Here is a 24,266-nt window from a genome sequence, read left to right on the forward strand (position 1 = left end):
TGCTGTTTTATTTTCTTGATGAGTTTTTGAATGTGGTTTGCTAATATTTTATTAAGAATTTTTGTATTAGGGATATTGATGTTATCAGGTATATTGCTCTGTATTTCCTTTCCTTGATGTGTCTTTGTCTGGTTTTGATGACAGGGTTATACTGGTTTCATAGAATATATTTGGAAGTGTTCCTTCTCTTTCAGTTTCATGGAATAATTTGAGAAAGACCATGTTCGTTCTTTTTTAAAGGTCTGGTGACTCAGTTGAGAATCCTTCTGGTCCTGGGCTTTTCTTTGTTGGAAGGTTTTTAATTGCTGTTTCAATTTCATTACTTGATATTGCTGTACTTAGATTTTCTATATCTTATTCTGTGTATGTCTACTTAGGTTCAATTTGGGCATATCATCTGTGTCTAAAAATTTGTGTCTTCTAAATTTTGCAGTTTATTGGGATATAAAATTTCAATGTAATTTCTAGTGATCCTCTAGATTTCAGAAGTGTCTATAGTAATCTCTCCTTTTTCATCTTTAATTTTGTTGATTTAGGTCTTCTTTCTCTTTTCTTCTGGTTAGTTTGGCTAAGGGTTTATCAATCTTAATTTTCTTTTCAAAGAACAAACACTTCATTGCATTGATCCTGTATGTTGTTTTTATTTTTTATTCTCAATTTCATTAATTTGGTCTCTGATTTTATTTGGAATTAGTTTGTTCTTTTTCTAAGTCCTCGAGGTACAGCATAAACTTGTTTATTTGGGGTTTCTATTTTTTATGATGGGGGCACTCAATGCTATAAATTTTCCCTAGAACTGATTTCATGGGCTGGGATTATGGCTCAGTGGTAAAGCATGTGTGAGACACTGGGTTCAATTCTCAGCACTGCATATAAATAAATAAAAATTTCATTGACAACTAAAAATAAAAATAAAAAAGAACTGTTTTCATATTGTCCCAAAGATTTTGATCTTATATCTCTGTTCTCATTTGTTTCAAAGAATTTGATTTCTTCTCTCATTTCTTCTTTAATAAATTCTTTATTTGAAAGAGTATTGTTCAATCTTCATGTGTTTTTGTAGTTTCTATTATTTTTCTTGCTGTTGATTTCAAGTTTCATTCCATTATGATCTGATAGTGTGCATGGGATTATATCAGGATTTTTTGTTTTGTTTTTGTATTTGCTAGGACTTACATTGTGACCTAGAATATGGTCTGTTTTGGAAGGGTTTCCATGAACTGCTGAGAAGAAGGTAAATTCAGCTGTTTTGGGGGTGAAATATTCTGTGTATGTCTACTAGGTCCATTTGATTTATAGCATTATTTAGGTTGGAAATATCTATACTGATTTTTAAGTTTTGATGACCTATCTGTTGGTGATAAGGGTGTATTGAAATCACCCAGTATTTTATTGGGATTTATTGGAGATTTAATGTCAAGGAGTATATTATTTTTAATGTAATTGTGTGCACTGATATTTGGGCCATATATATTTACTATATATTCTTGTTGGATTGTTCCCTTTACTAGGATGTAGAGGTACATTTTGTCTCTTCTGTTTCATTAAAAAAGATATTTTTTTAGTTGTAGATGGACACAATATATATTATTTATTTGTTTATTTATGTGGTGCTAAGGATTGAAAGCAGTACTTCACATGTAGCCACGGTATTGCTGTGCTACAGCCCCCACCCTTCTGATTCATCTTTGCTTGAAATCTTCTTTGTCATATGAGATAGCTACTCCTGTTTGTTTTTAGACTCTATTTGCATGAAAAAAATTCCTTTTTACATTTAACCTGTGTTAAATGTAAATGTAACCTAGGAGATGGGTCTCTTGCCAACAGCATATAGTTGGATCTCATGTTTTCATCTGTTCTTCTGTTTGAGTCAGCTTTCTTGCTGCTGTGAGCAAAAGACCTGAAAAGAACAATTAAAGTAGGAAAAGTTTATTTGGCGGCTCATGGTTTCAGAGGTTCCAGTTCATAGATGGCTGACTCCATTGCTCTGTACTAGGAGGGAGATAGAACATTGCAGAAGAGTGAGGTAAAGGACATGGTACCAGGAAGCAGAATGAGAGAGACAGAGAGAGTAAGAGAGCTCTGGAATCTCAGCTGACAAAATATATACTCCAAAGGTTTGACCCCCAATGACCCAACTGCTCTAGTTACACCCTGTTTGCTTATATTTATCACCCAGTTAATCCATACCAGGGGATTAATTTACTAATGAGAGTAAGATGCTCATAACCCTCTCACACATGAGCTTTTGGGGACACCTTATATCTAAACCATAACATCTGCTAATCTATGTCTTTGAATTTGGGGGTTGAGACCATTTATATTCAGTGTTAATGTGGATATTTGTTTCTGGTTTCCAGCCATTTTGATTTTTTGCTATTTTTAAATCTGCTTTGATTCTCATAATTGAATTATTCTTCTGTTGATCTTCTTCTATTTAGCAGCTTTGGGATTTGTTTTTGGGTTCCTCTTTGTAAACTTTATCTATGAGTATTATTTGTAGTGCTGTCTTGGTGATCATAAAGTCTTTAATTTTATCCTTGTCATTGAAAAGGTCGTGCGAACGTTGGAGGAAAAGACCACCAAGAGACCTTCTCATGCAACAGCAAAGGGTTTATTGGGGGTCCAGCATGCTGGGGCTCAGAGCTCACTTCAGAAGAGCAGAGAACAAAGAGCCCCGAGAACCACTTGAGCAGAGTTTATATACATTCTTTAGAGAGGGCAGGGGCTTTACATACGTCATAGCCTCCTTTAGCAAATCATCATATACCGTGGGAAAATCAAATAACAACTCTAAAACATGATTAGCACATTCATTGGCGGGAACAGGTCGGGTGGGGGTGATTGGTTAGTACTAAGATAGGTATATATTTAAACTGATTGGTTGAAGCCCTGAGATGTGTACGTGCTGAGCTGCATGGTTTCTGGGAAGGGGTGATTTAGTAACTAAGTGGTCAGGGGAAGATTTCGACACACATCTAACAGGCAGTTCCGGGAATTGTCTTAACTGCCACAGGAATTTCAGGCTCTGAGTGCAGCTTGGAAACTTTACAAAACCTGGTCCTTTACATTTTAACTTCAATTTCTTTTATCCTTTCAGTAGTACCCAAAAGGCTTACTTTATATGTAATGTACTAGTTTGAATGAAGTTAAATACCTAAACGTTAATTAATATTAAAAAGTAATTATGAAGTTAATATGCTTATTTTCATGGTAACTTGCATGATCATTTCATTCTTCTTATTTTTTTTTGTTCTGGAGATGGAACCGAGGAGTGTTATATCTCTGAGCTACATCCCCAACCCTTTTTATTTTATTATTTGAGACAGGGTCTGGCCAAGTTGGCAAGGCTGTCCTTAAATTTGTGATCTTCTTGCCTTAGCCTCTTAAGTTGCTGGGATTACAGGTGTGAGCCACTGTGCCTGACCTGTATCATCAGAATTTTTTAAGAATTCCTAAAATATAGTAGGATTACAGCTGTGTTTCAGGATTCACTGAAATAGTATACAGTGCTTATTTCAGAGCCACTAATGATGCAGTGATGAGAATTTAGCAGGTTTTAAGCCTTTAATCCTATGTAATTTTTTGTTTCACTAACACAAACCATGAAGGCACCCTTATTTCTGGTTTCCCATTACTATGTAAAGCATTTTTGAATTTTGTCATTTACCCATAGTCTAATAGAATATTTTATATCAATCATAAATTATTCAAAACAAGTAATACTGCTATAGAAAAACCATGTCTTATGTTTACCCTCTACCAATTCTACTTGAACCAAATAGCATTTTTAGAATATATATGTTGATTAGCAGGATCCCATATAGCAGGTTCACATATAGAACATATAAAAAATATTTTTTATGTAAATAGTTACAGCTCTGTACAATGTGTGGATTATTGATGTATAAAAGCATTGATATAATACTATAGAACTTGTATTTTCTAACTTTGGCAGTATTTGTTTTGCAGGAGAAGATAGAAGTAGAAATTATTTTTACAATTTGAATATGTAAAATTGCCCAATTGATATAATTTTTTCACTATTACTACAAAATTGGCTAAAATTAATGCTCTTCTATCATAATGGACCAAGGCAATTTACATTTAGTTTTCTTTGTCTTTTTGTTTGTTTTGTTTTATTTCCCTTCTTACTACCCACCCCCTCCAATTATTTCATGACATTTCAGTGCTTCAGAGAATTTAGATGAGCTCTCTTCCTCCAGTAGCTGGTTACTTAATCAGAAGCACAGTAAGAAAAGGAGAAAAGACAGGACAAGATTGAAATCTCCATCCTTGGCTATCATGAGTACAGCAGCCCGAACAAGGCCACTTCAGAGTTTCCACAAACGAAAACTCTACAGATTGAGCCCCACTTTTTATTGGACTCCACAGGTAAGGCCACCTTTGGGAAAAAAAACAAAAACATGAACAAAGATTTCAGCTGTCAAGTATATTTCACCCACAAGGGGATGTGGATTGTACATAGATATTTAAAATAATAACATGTAGAAAACTTATAAATGGCATGATAGATATTGATAATATGAGTGGTAATTGTTTAAACATAGCAGTATACTCTGAAATTTCTCACATCTCTAGGTTTTGTCAGTGTTGTTATTTTAGTGTTGGGGATTGTACCCAGTGCTCTTACATGTGTCCTGCCTGTCACTGAGCTGTACCCCAGCCCACCCACACCCCCAATCCTGGATGCCCCTGAATTTAGTTTTTGTGATATTGGGAAATTACCTAGGGGTGCTTTACCACTGAGCTATATTCCCAGCCCTGTTAATTTATTTATTTTGAGACAGGGTCTTTCTAGGTTGTCAGAGACCACCTTAAACTTCTGATCCTCCTGACTCAGCCTCCTCAGTAGCCAGGATTATATGCTTATTACAATTAGGCCCAGATCCTGACCCCTGCCCCTGTTAAAAAACCAAAAAAAAAAACCCTGTTTTTATTTTGCTTAAACTAACTTGAAAGAAAATTAAAATGTATTTAGTAAGGGCAATATGAAAAGAGAAATGTACTTACATATTCATCTTAGGAAAATTTGTTCAGATAAAGAAAAGAGCACACCTGTGAGTTACTTTGGCAGAAATGATATTGATCTCCTTTTTAGGATTGGTATTTGTTAATCCTGGTGACCATTTTTTTCCTTCCTCTGGAAAGTTAGCACTAGAATTTTAGATTTTCATGCTTATACTTTATGTAATAAAAATATGCTTTATTAAAAGTATTCATTTGAAAAATCACATCTTTTTATCTATAAAAAATGATGAAGCAGTTCATTTAGTGCTCCTCTAACTAGGCTGTCAAGGACAAAATAAGCTGTCTCTAGTTCTTGTGGTGTGACCTGCTTTCTTTCCCCTACTCTTTCAGATTTATTCCCTCTCTTCCACTATCCCTATCTTCCTTCCTTTCACTATTGCTCTCTTCCTTTTTATTTTTTGGTCTTGGGGATAGAACTTAGAGCCTTGTGCATGCTAGGCATAGATTTCTTAATAACATATCAAAGAAAGAAATTCTCCTTGATGCTATCATTTAGTATTAGTTCTGATTATTATTTCATTAACTATTTTAAATATATTTGCATAACTATAAAGATGTGCCATTTCATTAGGAATGAATTTTAAGCTTTGTTTTACTAAGCTCCAATTATAAATAGGAATGTGGATTCAGAAAAATTGATTTTATTAAAAGACATCTTTTTTACCATTAGTAAATGAGATATTATCAGACTTTACCAACCTGAAAATATTTTTAAATAATTGTTTTATTTCAAGTTTTTGCATATTAAATCATATTATTAAATATTTTTATATAAAGTTGCTGCAAACAACAGATAAGTAACGTTTTTGAAATGTGATTTTTGTGATTTGATAGTCATAAATAGAATTGTCTAAAGTACTTTACCTATAAATATGCTATTATATTCTGACTGGAAGAAAGCTGCATAAATAATTTAGGTGGTTTGCCAGAAGTCATTAAAATAATTAATGTGTGCTATGATCATGTAAAATATTTTTGGCCTGGGAAAGTGTGATCAATTTTAAAACTATAAGCAAACAAAGGAAGAAACAAGTTGTAGGGTTATTTATTTTTCCTAGCAACGTACATAGTTTACCACATTCCCATCACTATGCTGAGTTTTAATCATCAAATGTATTTAACTATGAGGTACTATTAATCCCACCTTCACATGCAAAAATTTAGGTTCAGGAAAATTAAGTAACTTACATGTAAAGTCACACAGCTAGCAAGCAATTAAATCTGACTTCAAAGCCCATGTTCTTACCCATTATATTGATAAGAACAAAGATAAGGCTAGACTTGGTATGCCTGAAATCAGTAAGAGATAGTAGACTTTGTTTTCCCTTGAAGTACCAGGGATGAAACCCAAGTGTGCCCTACCAATGAGTTATATCCCCAACCCTTTTACGTTTTTATTTTAAGACAGGATCTCACTAAATTGCCAAGGCTGGCCTCAAACTAGCAATCCTGCTGCCTTAGCCTCCTGAGTCACTGGGATTACAGGTGTGTGCAACCATGCCTGGCAAGATAATATGTTTGGAGGTTTATCTGGTTAGAGGTACCAAGAAATATATTAAAAAGTTGGACTTTGAAAGATGAGCAGAGTTTTGAAAGGGTATGTGGGAAAGAAAATGCCTAAGTGGAACACAGATGAAAAATCTGATAGAGAATAGCAAGTGTTCCTACCCTTAGCATATCCCCCAAATTGATATCCCCAGTATAGGATATATACAGTTAATACCCAGTTTTAACCTCATTGTGTTGGATTTTATTATACCATTTATTTTTGACTTCTCATTTAATTGTAAGTTTTTAAGAGAACAGACAATGTCTCTTTATTGGTGAATCCACAGGGCCTTGAATAGTACCTGTCTGATAGTGTGTGCTCAATAAATAATTGTTTAATACATAAAATTATTTATTGGAACATAGGAAGATTTCAAAGAACAATGGAGAGTAGGAACTCTTGCTTTGTGTGTTTCCTAGATTTGCCTACTTCAAGGATCTAGAACAGTGATATCCAGGAGAACTTTCTATAATGATTGCAATGTTCTATATACATTTATGCTGGCCAGTATGGTATCTGCTAGATACATGTTGTTATCAGCACATGAAACATAAGTCATGCAGTTAAGGAACTGAATTATTTACGTACTTATTTATTGTAACAGGGATTGAACTCAGAGGCATTTGACCAATGAGCCACACTCCCAGCCCTATTTTGTATTTTATTTAGAGACATGGTCTCACTGAGTTGCTTACATCCTGAGCCACTAGGATTACGGTGTGCCATGGTGCCCTACTTCTTTTTTTTTTTGGTGGTGCCGGGCTTTGAATCCAGGGCCTTAGCACATGGAAGGCAAGCACTCTACCCACTGAGCTATATCCCCAGCTCTTTATTTATTTTTATTAATTAAATTTACATAACCACATGTGGTTAATGGTTATCCAACTGGACAACACAGGACTAGACTCAGATTTACCCTGACAACAATTGATATATCTAGCATTTATACCTTGTTTTCTAATACCATTCCCCACTAAAAGGAACCAGAGATTTTTGGAGAAATGACTGATCTCTAGGGGGCAAAAAGGATTAAGATTAGCCTGGCACATCTTAATGTTATCAGAAAGCAAGAAGGTATTCAAAACAAAATGATGGAGGCATGTTGAAAGAACACAGGAGCTAGGTTGAAGAGATTCCTCCTGGCCAAACCTCGGACTATTTGCACATCAAAATAATTAAGGGTAGTATTGTAAAAAGAGGAACTGAGAGTTCATATTAATAAGATAGGAAAGCTGACTAGATTAATGGAGAAAATTGAGGAATTTCCATATGTAGGATACTGATAATACATGGGATGAGTGATAAAATTAGAGAACCATTTTGCAATTGTCATAGTAAAGATTGAGCAAGAATCATCAATGGAAAATAAATCAGGAATTTGATGAGCAACAAGATATTTGCATGGGGCTGAGGTTGTGGCTCAGCAGTAGAGTACTCACCTAGCACATGCAAGGCCCAGGGTTTGATCCTCAGCACCACATAAAAATAAATAAATAAAATAAAGGTATTGTGTCCAACTACAATTAAAAAATATTTTTTAAAAAAAGGTATTTGCATGGTCCTGCAGTACACCCTACTCCAGTTTCCAGCGGACTCATAGCAACTTTATTATAGAAAACAAGCTGGGTATAAGGGGCACTCCTGCAATCCCAGCAACCAGGGAGGCTGAAGCAGGAGGATTGCATCCTGGGGCCACAAAAAAAAAAAAAAAAAAAAAAAAAACCAAAACAACAACTTTAAAAGGGTAGGGGATGTTGCTCAGAGGTAGACAGCCCCTGGGTTTAATCCCCAGAAGCACACACAAAGAACTTGACAATACTTTGCATTATCAAAGTTGCCTATGAGAAAGATTCAGTATCATGCTGGGATCAGAAACTTCAGTTTAATTATGAGATAACATCAAATGAAGCCAAAATCAGAAACATCAAGGAACCAGGAGAAGGGAGAGCATGATGGAGACCAGGCAGAGATACACATGAGAGAGTTTATTTGTCAGAGCTGACAAATAAAGGCACATCCCTCCATAGTGGAGAGGGGCAACACAGGATTGAGTTCTGGGGCTTTTATGGGGCAGGCTCAGAGATTAGAGCCTGGTGGGTCCCCATGTGGGTGATTAAGGATAGGGCTTGTATGAGGGAATGGTAATACACCCTTGGGCAGGAAAATAATGGCTGTTACTTAGGATAGCTGCCCAGATGCTAAACAAGGATCTTACATAACTGGCTGGATGCGGACACATTGACACATGCCTATAATGTGAGCAACTAAAAAATGTGGCATTTATACACAATGGAGTATTACTCTGCATTAAAAAATGACAAAATCATAGAATTTGCAGGGAAATGGATGGCACTAGAGCAGATTATGCTAAGTGAAGCTAGCCAATCCCTAAAAAGCAAATGCCAAATGTCTCCTTTGATATAAGGAGAGTAACTAAGAACAGAGTAGGGACGAAGAGCATGAGAAGAAGATTAACATTAAACAGAGATGAGAGGTGGGAGGGAAAGGGAGAGAAAAGGGAAATTGCATGGAAATGGAAGGAGACCCTCAGGGTTATACAAAAGAACATACAAGAGGAAATGAGGGGAAAGGGAAAAATAATACAAGGGGGAGAAATGAAGGTCAATAGAGGGGGTAGAGAGAGAAGAGGGGTGGGGAGGGGAGGGGAGGGGGGATAGTAGAGGATAGGAAAGGTAGCAGAACATGACAGTCACAAGTATGGCAATATGTAAATCAATGGATGTGTAATTGATGTGATTCTGCAATCTGTATATGGGCTAAAAATGGGAGTTCATAACCCACTTGAAGCAAAGTGTGAAAGATGATATATCAAGAACTATGTAATGTTTTGAACAACCAACAATAAAAAAAAAAAATAATGTGAGCAACTAGGAAGACTGAGATAAGACTGCAAATTTGAGGCTATCTTGGAATACTTAGCAAAACAATGTCTTACAATTTAAAAAATGGGGGGCGGGGCATGAGCTGGGGCTACAGCTCAGTGTTAGAGTGCCCCTGGGTTTAATCTCCAGGACCACAAAAAAAAAAAAAAAAAAAAAAGAGAGAAAGAAAAAGAAAACTGGTATTTCAAAAATATCAATGACATGAAAGCCAAGAGAGGCCAAAGAATTGTTCTAAATTGAAAGATAGATGAAAAAGAGTATAACTGAATTAATTTATTATTCAGAGCAGAATTACTTTGGGGGGAAAATAAATTCTTGAGAATTGTGAAATTGATGGATTAGACAAAAATAGTTAGGTTGAATTTCCTATGAATTAATGAATGTGATAACTTTTGCAGTTACATAAGAAAATATACCTTTCCAGGAATTATCCATTGAAATATTAAGGGTTAAAGTGGCTACCTCACCTATTATATATAATAAAATAACTTGTCTTTAATGCATCTAGAATGATATTAACTATGTGTCATCCAAGGGAGAACTGAGAAAATAATCATTTAAATAATTTTCTATAGAAATTAACTCTCCAGTAGAATCCTGGTTGAGAAAAAGGCAATGGAGAGAGGTGGAAGTCTTCTGGTAGTAGATAGGAGATAGTAGTTGGGACTGATAATCACTGCTGTTTCAACACCTAAGGGAAAATTGTGTAAATTTTAAAAAACGTATATTAAAGACATTTATAAAACTCCTGGTTTCACCTCTAATTTGTAAAGAAATTAGAATTCATCACTCCTATCCTTAGAGAAAGAAAAAGGTGAACAAATTGAAAATCAGTGCCTTTACATGGGCCAATCAGAAAATTGAGATTGCAAGACAAACTGCTACCCTGAAATATGGAGAGACAGGAAAATCAAGAACAAGGCCAGGGCCAGGGCCAGGGCTGTGGCTCAGTGGTTGAGCACTTGCCTTGCATACATGAGGCACTGGATTCCATCCTTGGCACCACATACAAAAAATAAATAAATGAAATAAAGATACTGTGTGTGTGTGTGTGTGTGTATATATATATATATATATATATATATATATATATATATATATATATATATATAAATAAACAGGGCCAAGAGTTAACAACTATAAATCAACAGTAGGAACACTGAAATGATAGTTTCAACAAATTGCTTGAGGCTGAATATTGATTGAATTGAGTCTGAGAAACTCCTGGGAACAGCAGTCTCAGGTGGGCTCCAACCCTTTCATGAACTTTACCTCTATACATCCTACTAGGTTCTCCCAATAAAAAGCCAAGAAGCACCTCTAGTGGCTCTAGCATGGAAGAGAAGAGTCGCCTCTGTAAAGTAAGTCTAGGACATTCTCTCATTTTCAGGGAAAAAGCCTTTATCAGAGCCTCTGGTACTTGGAGGAAGAACATTTCTTATACTCCTACTCTTATATCCTCTTATATCCTCCTAAGGATATCCTTATATCCTTCTCTCACTTCAGAGAAATAAAAGCAGAAAATAAGCATTTATTAAGGTTACAGCTCAGGGATCCAGACAAATTAAAAGGCTGAGATTTAATCTTAAGATTAAAGAATGATTCCCTTCCCCCACACTATACTTCCACACCAGCAGCACCCCAGTACAATAACTGTGGATTACAACTATAAGGTATATACTCCCTAAGGAGGAGTAGTTAATGAAGTAAGAAGTGAAAAAGGAGAAAAAAACAAGGATCCTAGAGGAATTTGAAATCTCTGGTACCTATAGTAATAGCTAACATTAAATACAGCCCAACTCTTAGATTAACTTCAGTTATGAAGTTAATGAAGGTTTATTTACTTCAGTTTCCTTTACATGACATATTATGTCCCTCTTCCAACAAAAATTCACAAGTCATGCTGAGAAAAACACACTCTGAAGAGTCAAAGCAATTATTAGAATCAAATTCAAATATGACAAATATGTTGGAACTGTCAGACATAAAATCTTAAATACTTATGATTAAGATGTTACAGGCTTTAATAAATGAAGTAGAAAACATGCAAGAATAGATGGGTAATATAAGCAGAGAGATGGAAACTCTTAAAAGTAATCAAAAGTTAATGCTACAGAGCTGGGGTTGTGGCTCAGTGGCAGAGCACTTGACTAGCACGTGTGAAGCACTGGGTTCAATCCTCAGCATCACATAAAAATAAATAAAATAAAAGCATTGTTTCCATCTACAAATAGAAAAATATTTTTTAAAAAGTTAGAAAAACTAACCTAAATCAGACATGCTTTTGATGGGCTTATCAAACAGTCTAGACATGGCCAAGGAAACATTAGTATACTTAGATTGCTCAGTAGAAACTTCACAATGTGAAATGCAAAGAAAAAAACCAGAACATTACATCTAAGAATTTTGAGATAATTTCAGATGGTAAATTGGGTGGAATACCAGAAAGGAAAAGAATGAAACAGAACAAGTATTTGAAATAAAAATGGATGAGGGCTGGGGATATAGCTCAGTTGGTAGAGTGCTTGCCTCACATGCACAAGGCCCTGGGTTCAGTTCCCAACACCACAAAAAAAAAAAAGAAAGAAAGAAAAAAAAAAAAGGATGAAAATTTTCCAAAACCAATGACAAGCACCAAACCATACATATAAGAAATTCAATCAGAAGAAAGTAACAGGAAAAAAAAAAAAGTATACATAGACACAACATATTCAAACTGTAGAAAGCAAAAACCAGGAGAAAATTTTGAAAAGAGCTAAGAAAAAGACTTTACTTATGAAGAGTATGAATAAGACTTAATGCCAACTTCTTGTCAGAAACTATATAAGCAGAATGAGGAGGAAATGAAATACTTACAATGTTGAAAGATGGAAACAAAAATAATTGTTTTCTCCCAAAAGGTACATGTATGCCCCAACTCATGGTAACTTAGGAGTGTATAGATTGAACTGTGTCCCTAAAAATTCTTATGTTGAAGTCCTAAACCCTAGCACCTCAGAATGTGACCTAATATGAATAGTTTTTGCAGAGGTAATAGATAAGGTGCTTATGGTAGGCTCTAAAGCCATAATATATCTGTTGTTCTTATAAAAAGGCTGAAGTTGGATACAGATAAATATGTACAGAGTAAACATCATATAAAGATGAAAGCAAGTCAGAATGATGCTTCCACAAAGTAAAGAACACCAAAAATTGGCAGTAAACACCAGAAGTTAGGAGAGAGACATGAAACAGATTCTTCTTTGTCTTAAAAGGAATCAACTCTGATGAAACCTTAACTATGATACAGTAGATTTTTATTATTTAAGCTAATCAGTGATTACAGAAGAGCTAGCACATTGTTACAGTGAACTTTGTCAGTAGAGTCTTTGTACTTGTAGCTAAGTGAAGGATCTTAATAAAGATAATTTAGGATTTAGGATGAGCCTTAAATCTAGTGATTCATGTGTTTATAAAAGAAAGGAAGGACAGATTGATACACAGAGAAGAAGGCTATGTGAAAATGAAGACAAAATAGAGTTATGCTACCTCAAAGCAGAAAATACCAGGAGCCACAGAAGCTGAATGAAGCAAGGAAGGATTCTTCCATATAACCTTCAAAGGGGATATTCTGACAACTTTTCAATTGTAGGCACATGGTGTCTAAAACTATGAGAGAATCAATTTCTGTTGCATTATGACACTCAATTGATGGAAGTTTGCTATAGTAGTTCTAGGAAACTAATAACAGTTTGGTACCAGGAATTTAGGGTGCTGCTGTAACAAATACCTAAAATTGTGGAAGTGGCTTTGGAATTGGATAACGGGTAGAGAATGAAAGAATTTTAAGGTGCACGGTAGGAAAGACCTAGCTTCTTCTGAGAGCTCAGAAGGAAGGGAGAAGGATGAAAGACAAAACTGCTGTCATTTTGGAGAAACCATGTATTTATTGGCAGGAACACAATGTTACTAGACATTTGAATGTTAAAGGCACCTTTGTGAGATTTCAGAAGAAATTGGGGAACATATTATTGGAAACTGGAGGAATGGTGACTGTTGTTTTGAAGTTGCTTATAGTAAAATATGAGAGAAAAGGGATAATCGAGTAAGGAACTGGTAAGTAAAAAGGAGCCAGAACATCATGAGTTGGAAAATTCTCAGTCTACTATAAAAAATGATATAAAATGCTCTGGGAGAAACCAGAGCATGGACAAACATTTGCTGGAGATATGGGGAGTATAACTCATTGTCCTATCAAGCATCTCAGCAGAAGCTGGGAATAGAGATAAGGTTAGCCACAGAAAAATTTTTGGAGAACACTCTTGTCTAATGATATGGATCCCCTTGATATATGTGGGATCCTACAAGGTTTTTGGAGCATTTATACCAGCAGAATTATTATCAGCTTAGACTGAAAGAGACAGAGATTAAATGAAAGATTTTCAGACCTCTAAATTTTTGTAGGCAGGAAATGGACTGATAGAAATACTCAGTTTCAAATTACCCTTCAAGAAAAAAGAAGGTAAATCATAGGCCTAAATGTGAAAGAAAAGCAGTAAAGCTTCTAGAAGAAAACAGGTGAAGATCTTGCTAAGTTGCCCGGACCAGCTTCAAACTTGCAAACCTCCTGCTCTAGCCTCCCAAGTTACTGGGATTACAGGCATGCACCACCACACTTGGCTCAATAATTTTTTTTTATTTTAAACTTTTTTAAATTGGTGCATTATTATTATACATAATAGTGGGATTCATTGTGAAATATTTATACATGCACGTAACATAATTTGGTCAATATCATTCCCTAATACCTCCCTTTTTCTTTCCCTCCTCCCCCCCACCACCGTCCTCTCCTTCCTCCATTCTACTGGTTTCCTTTCTATTTTCATGAGATTTGTTCCACCCCCCACCTTTGTCTGTAGTTTCCACACATGAGAGTAAATGTATGACCTTTGGCTTTCAAAGTCACTTTGTTTTGCTTAACATAATGTTAAGAAACATAATATTCTCAAGTTACATCCATTTTTCTGCAAATGACATAAATCTTTATGACTGAAAAAAAAACTCCATTGTGTATATATACCACACTTTTAAAAATCCATTCATCTGTTGATAGACAGCTAGGCTGCTTCCCTTATGTGGCTATTATGAATAGTGCTGCTATATACATGTGTATGCATGTATGCTATTTTATTCTGACTTTAATTCTTTTGGATAAATAACAAGGAATGATAGATCTGGGTCATATGGTGGTTCTATTCCCATTTTTTGAGAAACCTCCATAGTGTTTATACTAATTTACCTTCCCACCAACATTGTGTAAGTGTTCCTTTTCTCCTACATCTTCCCAGCATTTATTATTATTTGTATCCTTAATGATTACTATTCTAACTGGAGTGAGATGAAATCTCAGTGTAGTTTTGATTTGTATTTCTCTGATGGCTCAAGATGTAATTTTTCATATATTTGTTGGCCTTTGTATTTCTTCTTTTGAGAAGTGCCTGTTTAGCTCATGTGCCCTTTTATTGATTGTATGGTTCACTTTTCTGGTGTTAAGTTTTCTTGAGTTCTTTTTATATTCTGGATATTAATCCTCTCTTGGAAGAATAGCTGGCAAACATTTTTTTTCCATTCTGTAGACACTTCTTCCATGTTTTTGTTTCCTTTCTCTGCAGAAGCTTTTAAATTTGATGTAATCCTATTTATTAATTATTGGTATTATTTCCTCAGTTTTAGGATTCCCATTAAGTCATTGCCTGAGTCTGTATGGTGGAATATTAACTCCACGTTTTCTTCTAGCAATTGTAAAATTTTGGTCTAATTCCTTGATCCACTTTGAGTTGACTTTGTATAGGGTGCAAGATAGAGATCTAGTTTCATTATCCTACATACAGATACTCAGTTTTCCCAGCACCATTTATTAAAAACACTGTCTTTTCTCCAATGTACCTTTTTGGTGCCTTTGTCAAGGATTAAAGGACTGTATCTGTGCGAGTTTCTAAGACTGGAAAACTTTAGTTCTTCTCTTCTAGTTGAATCACATCTTTTGTTATCCATTTACCCTACTGGGACACTTTATTCTTAGGGAACCTATTTTTTTTTTTAATGCTTGGTAATGTTGCTTGATCTACATAAAGCATAAATATATCTTTAGGTCTGAGAAAATGTATTGGCAGACATAGATAAGAGACAAAAATATTTTCTGGAATAATACTTTATTTAATATAATTCTTAAAATGTTAATATAGCTAATAGATTCCTTAAAGTAAAATTTCACTCACAATTAAGAATTAAGGGGAAAAGGCTGGGCAAGATAGTGCATGTCTATAATCCCAGCAACTTGAGAGGCTGAGTCAGGAGGATTGAAAGTTCTAGGCCAGTCTCAGTAATTTAGTAAGACAATGTCTCAAAAAATAAAAAGGACTGGGGATGTGGCTCAGTGGTACAGCAACTCTGGGTTCAATCCCCAGTACCAAAAGAAATTAAGGAAAAGAATGTTTCTCTGACTATAATATGCTTCTTTAGATCCTTTTTGATACTCTGATTTCCCAATGACCATGCAATCTTAAACCCTATACTATTGGCATCTCAGCCTTAGATGACAGGAGCCACCCTGATTAACTCCTGGCAAAGGGAGTTCTCTGTCCCAGTGGAAAAGAACAGGCTTCTAGAATCCAAGGTAAGAATTCCCAATACAGTTTTCAATAGAAGTAGGATGTGATTAGGCATACAAATAGCTTATATAAGATGCTAACTGAAAAAAATAATTCTATTTAATTAGGCCAGTGGATTTATTATATTGTAAGAGTATAATTTATAAGCCTAAGTGTTAGGAAATTTATTCAATTATATTAGAGATTATTTTTTATGAACTAGACATGGCGAGCTCTTAATCACCTTCCTCTATATTGGTGGGTAGTGATAATGGCAATCTCTTTCCCTATTCATATTTGCAGCCTCTAAGCAAAAATTATAAATCACTGCAATACAAATATCAGGAATATGATATAGTCACAATTTTTTTTAAAAAAATTTATAGTTACAGATGGACATAATGCCTTTCTTTATTTTTATGTGGTGCTAAGGATCAAACCCCAGTGCCTAACACATGCTAGGCCAGTTCTCTGCTACTGAGCTACAGCCTCAGCCCCCAGTCATAATTTTTAAATGAATGGAATTTTACTTTCAGGATCCTCACACCCCACGGTGTTTCCCTCTGCCCTGATATCTAGTGTTCTTATGTAAGCTTCCTACTTACCTATGATTTTCTTTAAGACCTTCAACTTATTATTTTTTTCTTTTCTTCTCTTTGTTTATATACAAACATCATTAACTTGTTTTTTTTTTTGTTAACTTGTTCTGTTACTAAGTGAACTTTTAAATCTCTGGTAAACTATTTACCAACAATACTGTCACTCTGAAGAATACTCTTTGCATTTTGAGAAGGTAATCTGGTACAAATATGGAATTAAATAAAAAATAGCCATGTAAAGACCATATAATGCTGTTTGGGAAACTTAATGCAGGAAGATTATTTTCATTGTTCATAAATTTTATTTATATTATTTTTTTCTTCTTGATATTCGGGGTTGAACCCAAAAGCACTTTACCACTGAGCTAAATCTCTAGCCCTTTTTATTGTTTAAGATAGGGCCTTGCTAAGTTCCTTAGGGTCTTGCCGAGTTGCTGAGGCTGGCCTCAGTGTTGCGATACTGCCGAGCCTGGGTGGTGCACACCTGTACTCCCAGTGGCTGAGGAGGCTGAGGCAGGAGGATTGCGAGTTCAAAGCCAGCCTCAGCAAAGGTAAGGTGCTAAGCAACTCAGTAAGACCCTGTCTCTAAATAATACAAAATAGGACTGGGGATGTGGCTCAGTGGTTGAGTGCCCCTGAATTCAATCCCTGGTTCAAAACAAAAACAAAAAAAGTTGCTGTCTTCCTGCCTCAGCTTCCTGTGTTCATAAATTTTAGCATGTAATCCAATCCATAAGCCATTTCATATATATTTATGAAAACAGTTGTAGTAGACCTAACATATTTATAAAATGAAGTAAAGTTTAGAATTAAGAATGAATTGCCTTTATAAAATAAGCAGAACTATTCCTATATTAATTTCTATTCACTTGTGTTTTTTTATATGTCTTCTATGGCAAATTTGAAAAAAAATATTGTTTCTAGGTCAGTAGTCAATTTCATCATTATTATAAAGATTAGCAAACCATACTGGTAGGTGGTGTAATAAAGTGATCCAATTGTATAAATTAAGATGTACATAATTAAAATTCCATTTTAAGGTTTTTATTTCCTTTTTAGACAGTATAATTTAGGTTTGTAAACTTTGTTTATAAAAATGCAGACTACTTTTTTAAGCAAATAATACAAGAATTTTAAAGAAAAGTAATGACATGGTCTTACAGAAACTTAAGTTGCTGGTGGGAAAATAAGGCACAAATTTAGGCAAATTAAATTTCAACAATAAAGTCCCAAATAAGCTTTTCTACCTGAGGGCAGGAAGAAGAAAAATCTGAACCAAGGTAAAAAATAATGACACTGAAATAGAAAATAGGTTAAGTACATGGTAGGAGAGTTGCTTGATTAAATGAAGAAAAGGAGAGGATTTAAGGGTCACTTAGGTAATATTCTTAAAATACTGGAAAGCCAATTCTTCCTTGTCTATGCCACATCTTCTTCAGGCTCCACCTATTGGAGCATCTATTTTAGACAGCAGGAAGCAACCAAGAGTATTCCCTCACTGCAAGAGATCTATACTCCAGGAACTTTTATGGGCTAGAGAGAAAAATTTATAGTATATACTATACTGTTTCTTTGAGAAAATATGCTTTATGTAATAGTGGACCAATCTGGAAGGCACCAAATTAAAAAGGGTCTAAACGGCATTTTCCTATAGGTAGGCAGCACATTTTAGTAGTTGCATGTGTGAGTTCTAGAATATATATTGGATTGAAATCTCATTTCTACTTCTTAATAATAATGTGTAATATTGTGCAAACTACTTACTGCCTTATTTTCTTTACCTATGAAAATGGAGCCATCTTCACACGACTACTACATTCAGCTAGAGAGTCAGCTCAGTTGGAAGAAGCTGGCCTCACTCAGCTAGTAGGTGATACTGGTTGTTGGCTGGGACAACTTAGTTCTCTTCCTTATAATCTCTGATGCTGCATGAACTAAAGTGGCTTCCTTCCATGAAACTTCAGGACAGTGCTCCAATATGTCAAGAAGGAAGTTAAAAACCTCTTGAAGTCTAGACTCCAGAGCTCAAACATCATTTCCACTGTGTTCTGTAGGGCAAGCAAGACACTTAATCAGCCTATTTAAAGGTGATGTCGAAAAAGAAGACATCACCCCTAGAAGGGAGTTGCCCCAAAGAGGCATAAATACAGAGATGGGAGGAATTTGTACCCATTGCCATTAAGCATTCTTCCACTTAGGTTTTGAGGTACATGGGTTACCCCAGATTAAGATATTAGCCGAATCAAACAGTGGGAATGAAAAAAATATATAAGACTACCATGTTGGGGCTGGGGATGTGGCTCAAGCGGTAGCTGCTAGCCTGGCATGCCTTCGGCCCGGGTTCGATCCTCAGCAAAGATGTTGTGTCCGCCGATAACTAAAAAATAAATATTAAAAATTCTCTCTCTCTCTCTCTCTCTCTCTCTCTCTCTCTCACTCTCACTAAAAAAAAAAAAAAAAAAAGACTACTATGTAGAGTTGTACTGATATTAAATACGAGAATACATCTGAAAGGTACACAGCCCATTGCCTGGCATAAAAGCCCTCATTAAATATGAATGATGATGGTGGTGATTTAATTATTAGAACAGCATTGGGGAATCAGTGATGATGGATCTTGGTGTTAAAGTATTATTTTTTAAATTTAGATAATTTGCAGTGGAAGAGACTGAAGAAATAGGAATCAGTTTCTCTAAAAGCTATTATAATAGACTAGATGTAAAATTAGAGTAGCAGTAGAATGAAAAGGACTGATATAAATAAACATTTTGAAGAAGAAATAACTAATCCTAATTGATTTGACATGGTTAAAGAAAACTTTCTGAAGAGAAGAGGTAGAGAAGAAAGGCACAGTAAATCAGGGTATTGCTAAGTTCCTTTGGTAAAATGTTCCAGTCAAGTCCTATTAGTGTCACTTATGTCAGGGAGGTCAAATTTAGCTGTAAACTTCATCATCTAATATACAATTCTATAAACTCCGTTGTGGTAGATGAGTGAAAAATTTTGCCTATCTTTCAGAACACAAATAAACCCTAAGTCACAGGCTTAAAAATTGTGTGGTCTCTTAGTTATATGTGTTTTCTCTATAACCCCTTCTTTAGGTGATGTTTTAATTGGAATAATTTGTAGTAGATTTCAGCTTACTGGAAGTTCCATTTGAGAAAGATTTTGATGTCAGGGTTTGGGGGAAGGGAGTAGTATGATTAATTACAATGTTTATTACAAATAAGTAAAAGACTTGGGGTGACATTATAACACATGTTAAAAGTATCAGTTTTATTAAATTAAAATTATTAAGTCACTTTATAAAGGAATAAGTGAACACAGTGCTTCATCACTTGCACATGCAATTTGGGAGTTACTTAGCAAATGAGAATAATGTGGGGCTGTGTGTGTGTGTGTGTGTGTGTGTGTGTGTGTCTGTATATTACTGAGAATCAAACCCAGGACCTCGAATGTGCTAAGCAAGTACTCTATCCCTGAGCTATAGTCCCAACCTAAATGGGAGTAATCCTTACTAGTTTACATACTTAATATTTTTTTTTAAGAGAGAGAGAGAGAGAGAATTTTTTAGTATTTATTTCTTAGTTTTTCTGCGGACACAACATCTTTGTTTGTATGTGGTGCTGAGGATCCAACCCGGGCCGCACGCATGCCAGGAGAGCGCGTTACCGCTTGAGCCACATCCCCAGCCCCAACATACTTAATATTTTTTTAAATATTTATTTTTTAGCTGTAGATGGACACAACACAATGCCTTTATTTTTACATGGTTCCAAGGATCGAACCCAGGTCCCACCCATGCTAGGCGAGCGCTCTACCCCTGAGCCACAATCCCAGCCCCCTTCTTAATATTTTTACCCCTAAACTCTGTTTAAGCATTAAATTTTGTAGTGTCTTTGTTCACTTGAACGTTTTAGAAAAAAAGTCTCAAAGTTAATTCAGTTATTTTATTTAACCATTTAAAATATTTCTAAGCAATGAAACATTTGATTCATTATGTCATTAGAAGTTTTCATTTTTCCTCTTATTTTTTTTCTTTTTTTGGTAGCCCACTACAGACTTTTTAATTGTTTCTGACCTGCACTGTTAGTTACACTCTTCTTTTGTCTTCCCTATAGAAAGTCTGTGTACATAAGGAATGTGTATATGTAAAAAATCTTCCTCAGATTTCTTTGAAATTAAAAATGTGTTATCCTTTTCATTACCACAGTTAAGTCCTTTTGAAGGACAAAATATTTTAATTATCTAAAACATGACAGCCAGTACCATGTCAGAATGCTGACTTTTTTTTTTTTTTTTTTTGGTACCAGGGTTTGAACTCAGGGGCACTCAAGCACTGAGCCACATCCCCAGCCCTATTTTGTATTTTATTTAGAGACAGGGTCTCACTGAGTTGCTTAGCAACTCACTTTTTGCTGAGGCCGGCTTTGAACTCATGATCCTCCTGCCTCAGCCTTACAAACTGCTGGGATTACAAGTGTGAGTCACCATGCCTGGCCTAGAATGTTGAATTTTAACAACAGAATATCTTCAGAAAAAACACATTACAAATCTTTTAGTGTAGTATTCCATTCTTATAAGGAAAGACTTTGACTTTTTGGTGTTCTGCTGTGATTCTATTGCCGTGATGCTGTTGTGCTCTTCCAGTTATAATCCACAGTATTGCTGATAAATCTTAAGAGAGTAATTTTTCAGCTTTATTGCTCTGATAGTATAGTTCTTAGCAGGGTTTTATGGTTACTTCTGAGTTTATTGCCTGTACAATATCAACTTTTCCCTTCCTTAAAAACAGAACCCAAATTATACTCAGAGTGGCAATGGGTTCTGCTAAAAATATACACCTTTCCATAGATGACCAGGGAAGAGAAAAGGGCAGTGTTAAATCTTTACATTTGAAAAATTATGTAAAATAAAATAATTCAAACAAAATAGGTAGCATATGTAAGATGAATCAAAAAGAAATAGAGGGCTAGGAGTGTAGCTCAGTGATAGAGATTGCCTAGCATGTATGAGGTTCTGAGTTCCATCCCACATTCCATCCTCCTAGCACATTGCGAGATCCTTGTTTCGATCCTCAGCACCACATAAAAAAATAAATAAATAATTAAAGGTAAAAAAAAATAATAAAATAAAAAAACTGTATAGGACAATGCAAAAGGTCAAACATGTATGTCATAATTGAAAAGGAGGATGAGAGAAGAACAAGAAGGAAAAAAAGAATAGATGTTATAAGGTTGTGGGGAGGGAATTAATGTAACATTCTCAAAGAAAATGATGAAAGGTGCTAACTTATCAAATACCAAATATTATTTTAAGGCAAAGGTAATTTTTTTTTCTGTTTGCAGTCTCTTTTTTTAAATCCGTGCATTATAATTATACATAATCATGGAATTTGTTGTTACCTGTTTGTATATGCACATAATACACAATATAATTTGGTCTGGTTTGTTAGCACCCCTCCTCCCCTTCCCTTTCTCTGTCCCTCTGGTCTGCTTCCTCTATTCTGCTGTTCTCCCTTCTGTTTTTAAGGGATTCCACAGCACAACATTTTTTAGGAAAAGACAATCTCTTAAGTTAACTGTGCTGGGACAGTTAATTATTCCATATGAGGAAAAGTTCAGTGGATTTCTGTCCCTCATATGCAATAATATAATCCATAGGTGGAATGTAGAATTAAATATGAAAGGAAACATTAAAAGGTGTTTTACTAAGTAATGCAGAATATATTGTGATCTCAGGGTAAATATGCTTATAAATTTATAAAGTTGCAAAACTAACTTCATTAAAATGATAAACTTTTATTCAAAAAACAAAGTGAAAATCCAGCAACCATGTGGGAGAAGATATTTCTCACACAAAGCCATCGTAGAATTCATAGAATATAAAGAACTACTTAAAATATCAAACATTTAAATATGAACAAAAGATTGAACGTACTATTTCATAAAAGAAGAATTCTATCAATACACAAATGTAAAAAGTGGCCACTTCATTGGTGACTTGAAAAGTTCGAATTAAGACAATAAAGTACTGTTTTATAACCGCCATACTGGAAATTTTTTTAAAATAAACTAATATCAAGTTTGGTTGGATGTAGGATAATGGGAATGCCTATGCAGTTAAGTACTGTGGGAGAGTAACTAGCATAAGCACATTGGCAAATTGTTTGGCATTTTCTAGTAAAATTGAAGATAGCTGTGCTATAATTTAGGGCTATGCTTTTAGAAAGATTATCTAAAAGATATCCTAGAACATTGTGTGATTTGGCTCATCAGTGTCCAGCGGTAGCACTGTTATGATAACTACAAACTAGACATAATCCAATAGTCTATCCATAATAAAATTGATAATTATATATATTAATGTGACAATTCTGTATCACAATGTATACAAAGCATGCAGCAAACATGGATGAATTCAATTTATATAAGTTAAAAAACAAGTGACGATAAACTTAATGCAGTTAGGGATAAACAAATATAAAATTAAGATATAAAAAACAAGTTGAGTGGGTTACAAATTAGATTATGGTTACTAACCTCTTAAAATGAAGGGGTTTGCAGTTAAGGCCTTTGGAACGCAGGCAGTGTTCTGTTCCTCTGTTTAGAATTACATATGATAACCTTATTTATTACATTGTGCATTTAAGGTGTTGGGGTTGGGGTACTGAGATTTAATCCAGGGATGCTTTACCACTGAGCTACATCCCCAGCCCTCTTCATTTTTTTTTTAATTTTTATTGTTGGTTGTTCAAAACATTACATAGTTCTTGATATATCATATTTCACACTTTGATTCAAGTGGGTTATGAACTCCCATTTTTACCCCATATACAGATTGCAGAATCACATCAGTTACACATCCATTGATTTACATATTGCCATACTAGTGTCTGTTGTGTTCTGCTGCCTTTCCTATCCTCTACTATCCCCCCTCCCCTCCCCTCCCCTTCATTTTTTCTTTTGAAACAGGGTCTCACTAAGTTGCTTAAAGCCTCTCTAAATTGCTGAAGCTGGCCTCAAACTTGTGATCCTCCTGTTTTAGCCTCCCAAGTCACTGGAGTGCACCACTGTGCCTGGCTGTACATTTCTTTATCTTTTTCTTTTTTTTTTTTTTTTTTTGGTACCAGGGATTGAACTCAGGAGCACTTGGCCACTGAGCCACATTCCCAGCCCTATTTTTTATTTTATTTAGAGACAGGGTCTCACTGAGTTGCTTAGCACCTTGCCTTTGTTGAGGCTGGCTTTGAACTCACAATCCTCCTGCCTCAGCCGAACTGAGGGATTATAGGTGTGTGCCACCATGCCCAGCTCATTTAAATCTTAAATAACTTTATGTTTTTGTATATAGTTAATCATTCTAAAAGCTTAAAGTTCTCTAGATAAAAATCGCTTAACACTTTTGAAAGCATGACTTTTTTATTTAAATAATTAATGTGATTCAAAATGAAATATTTGAAAATATGTAAGTTAAGTCTTCCCCTCCTTTCTTTGCTACCCAACCCCTAGCACAGTAACTAGTGTTATTGAAT

General features: G+C 35.0%; 1 protein-coding gene across 6 annotated transcripts in view; it reads left to right on the forward strand.

The window, feature by feature from the left end:
- Kansl1l (KAT8 regulatory NSL complex subunit 1 like) overlaps positions 1-24,266 on the forward strand; it is a 134,940-nt gene that overhangs the window by 76,494 nt on the left and 34,180 nt on the right. For 4 of the 6 annotated variants that reach the window (XM_058585188.1, XM_058585191.1, XM_046462874.2 and 1 more), the window contains one exon: positions 4,191-4,395. In XM_058585188.1, coding sequence (XP_058441171.1) covers positions 4,191-4,395 — 205 coding nt within the window. The remainder of the gene's footprint in view (positions 1-4,190; positions 4,396-24,266) is intronic. The other 2 variants (XM_058585189.1, XM_058585190.1) reach the window with 2 other exon arrangements.

This window comes from Marmota monax, unplaced genomic scaffold (assembly GCF_021218885.2).
Source record: "Marmota monax isolate L192 unplaced genomic scaffold, Marmota_monax_Labrador192_F-V1.1 WCK01_AAM20220418_F8-fsc00136, whole genome shotgun sequence".
Lineage (NCBI taxonomy): Eukaryota > Metazoa > Chordata > Mammalia > Rodentia > Sciuridae > Marmota > Marmota monax.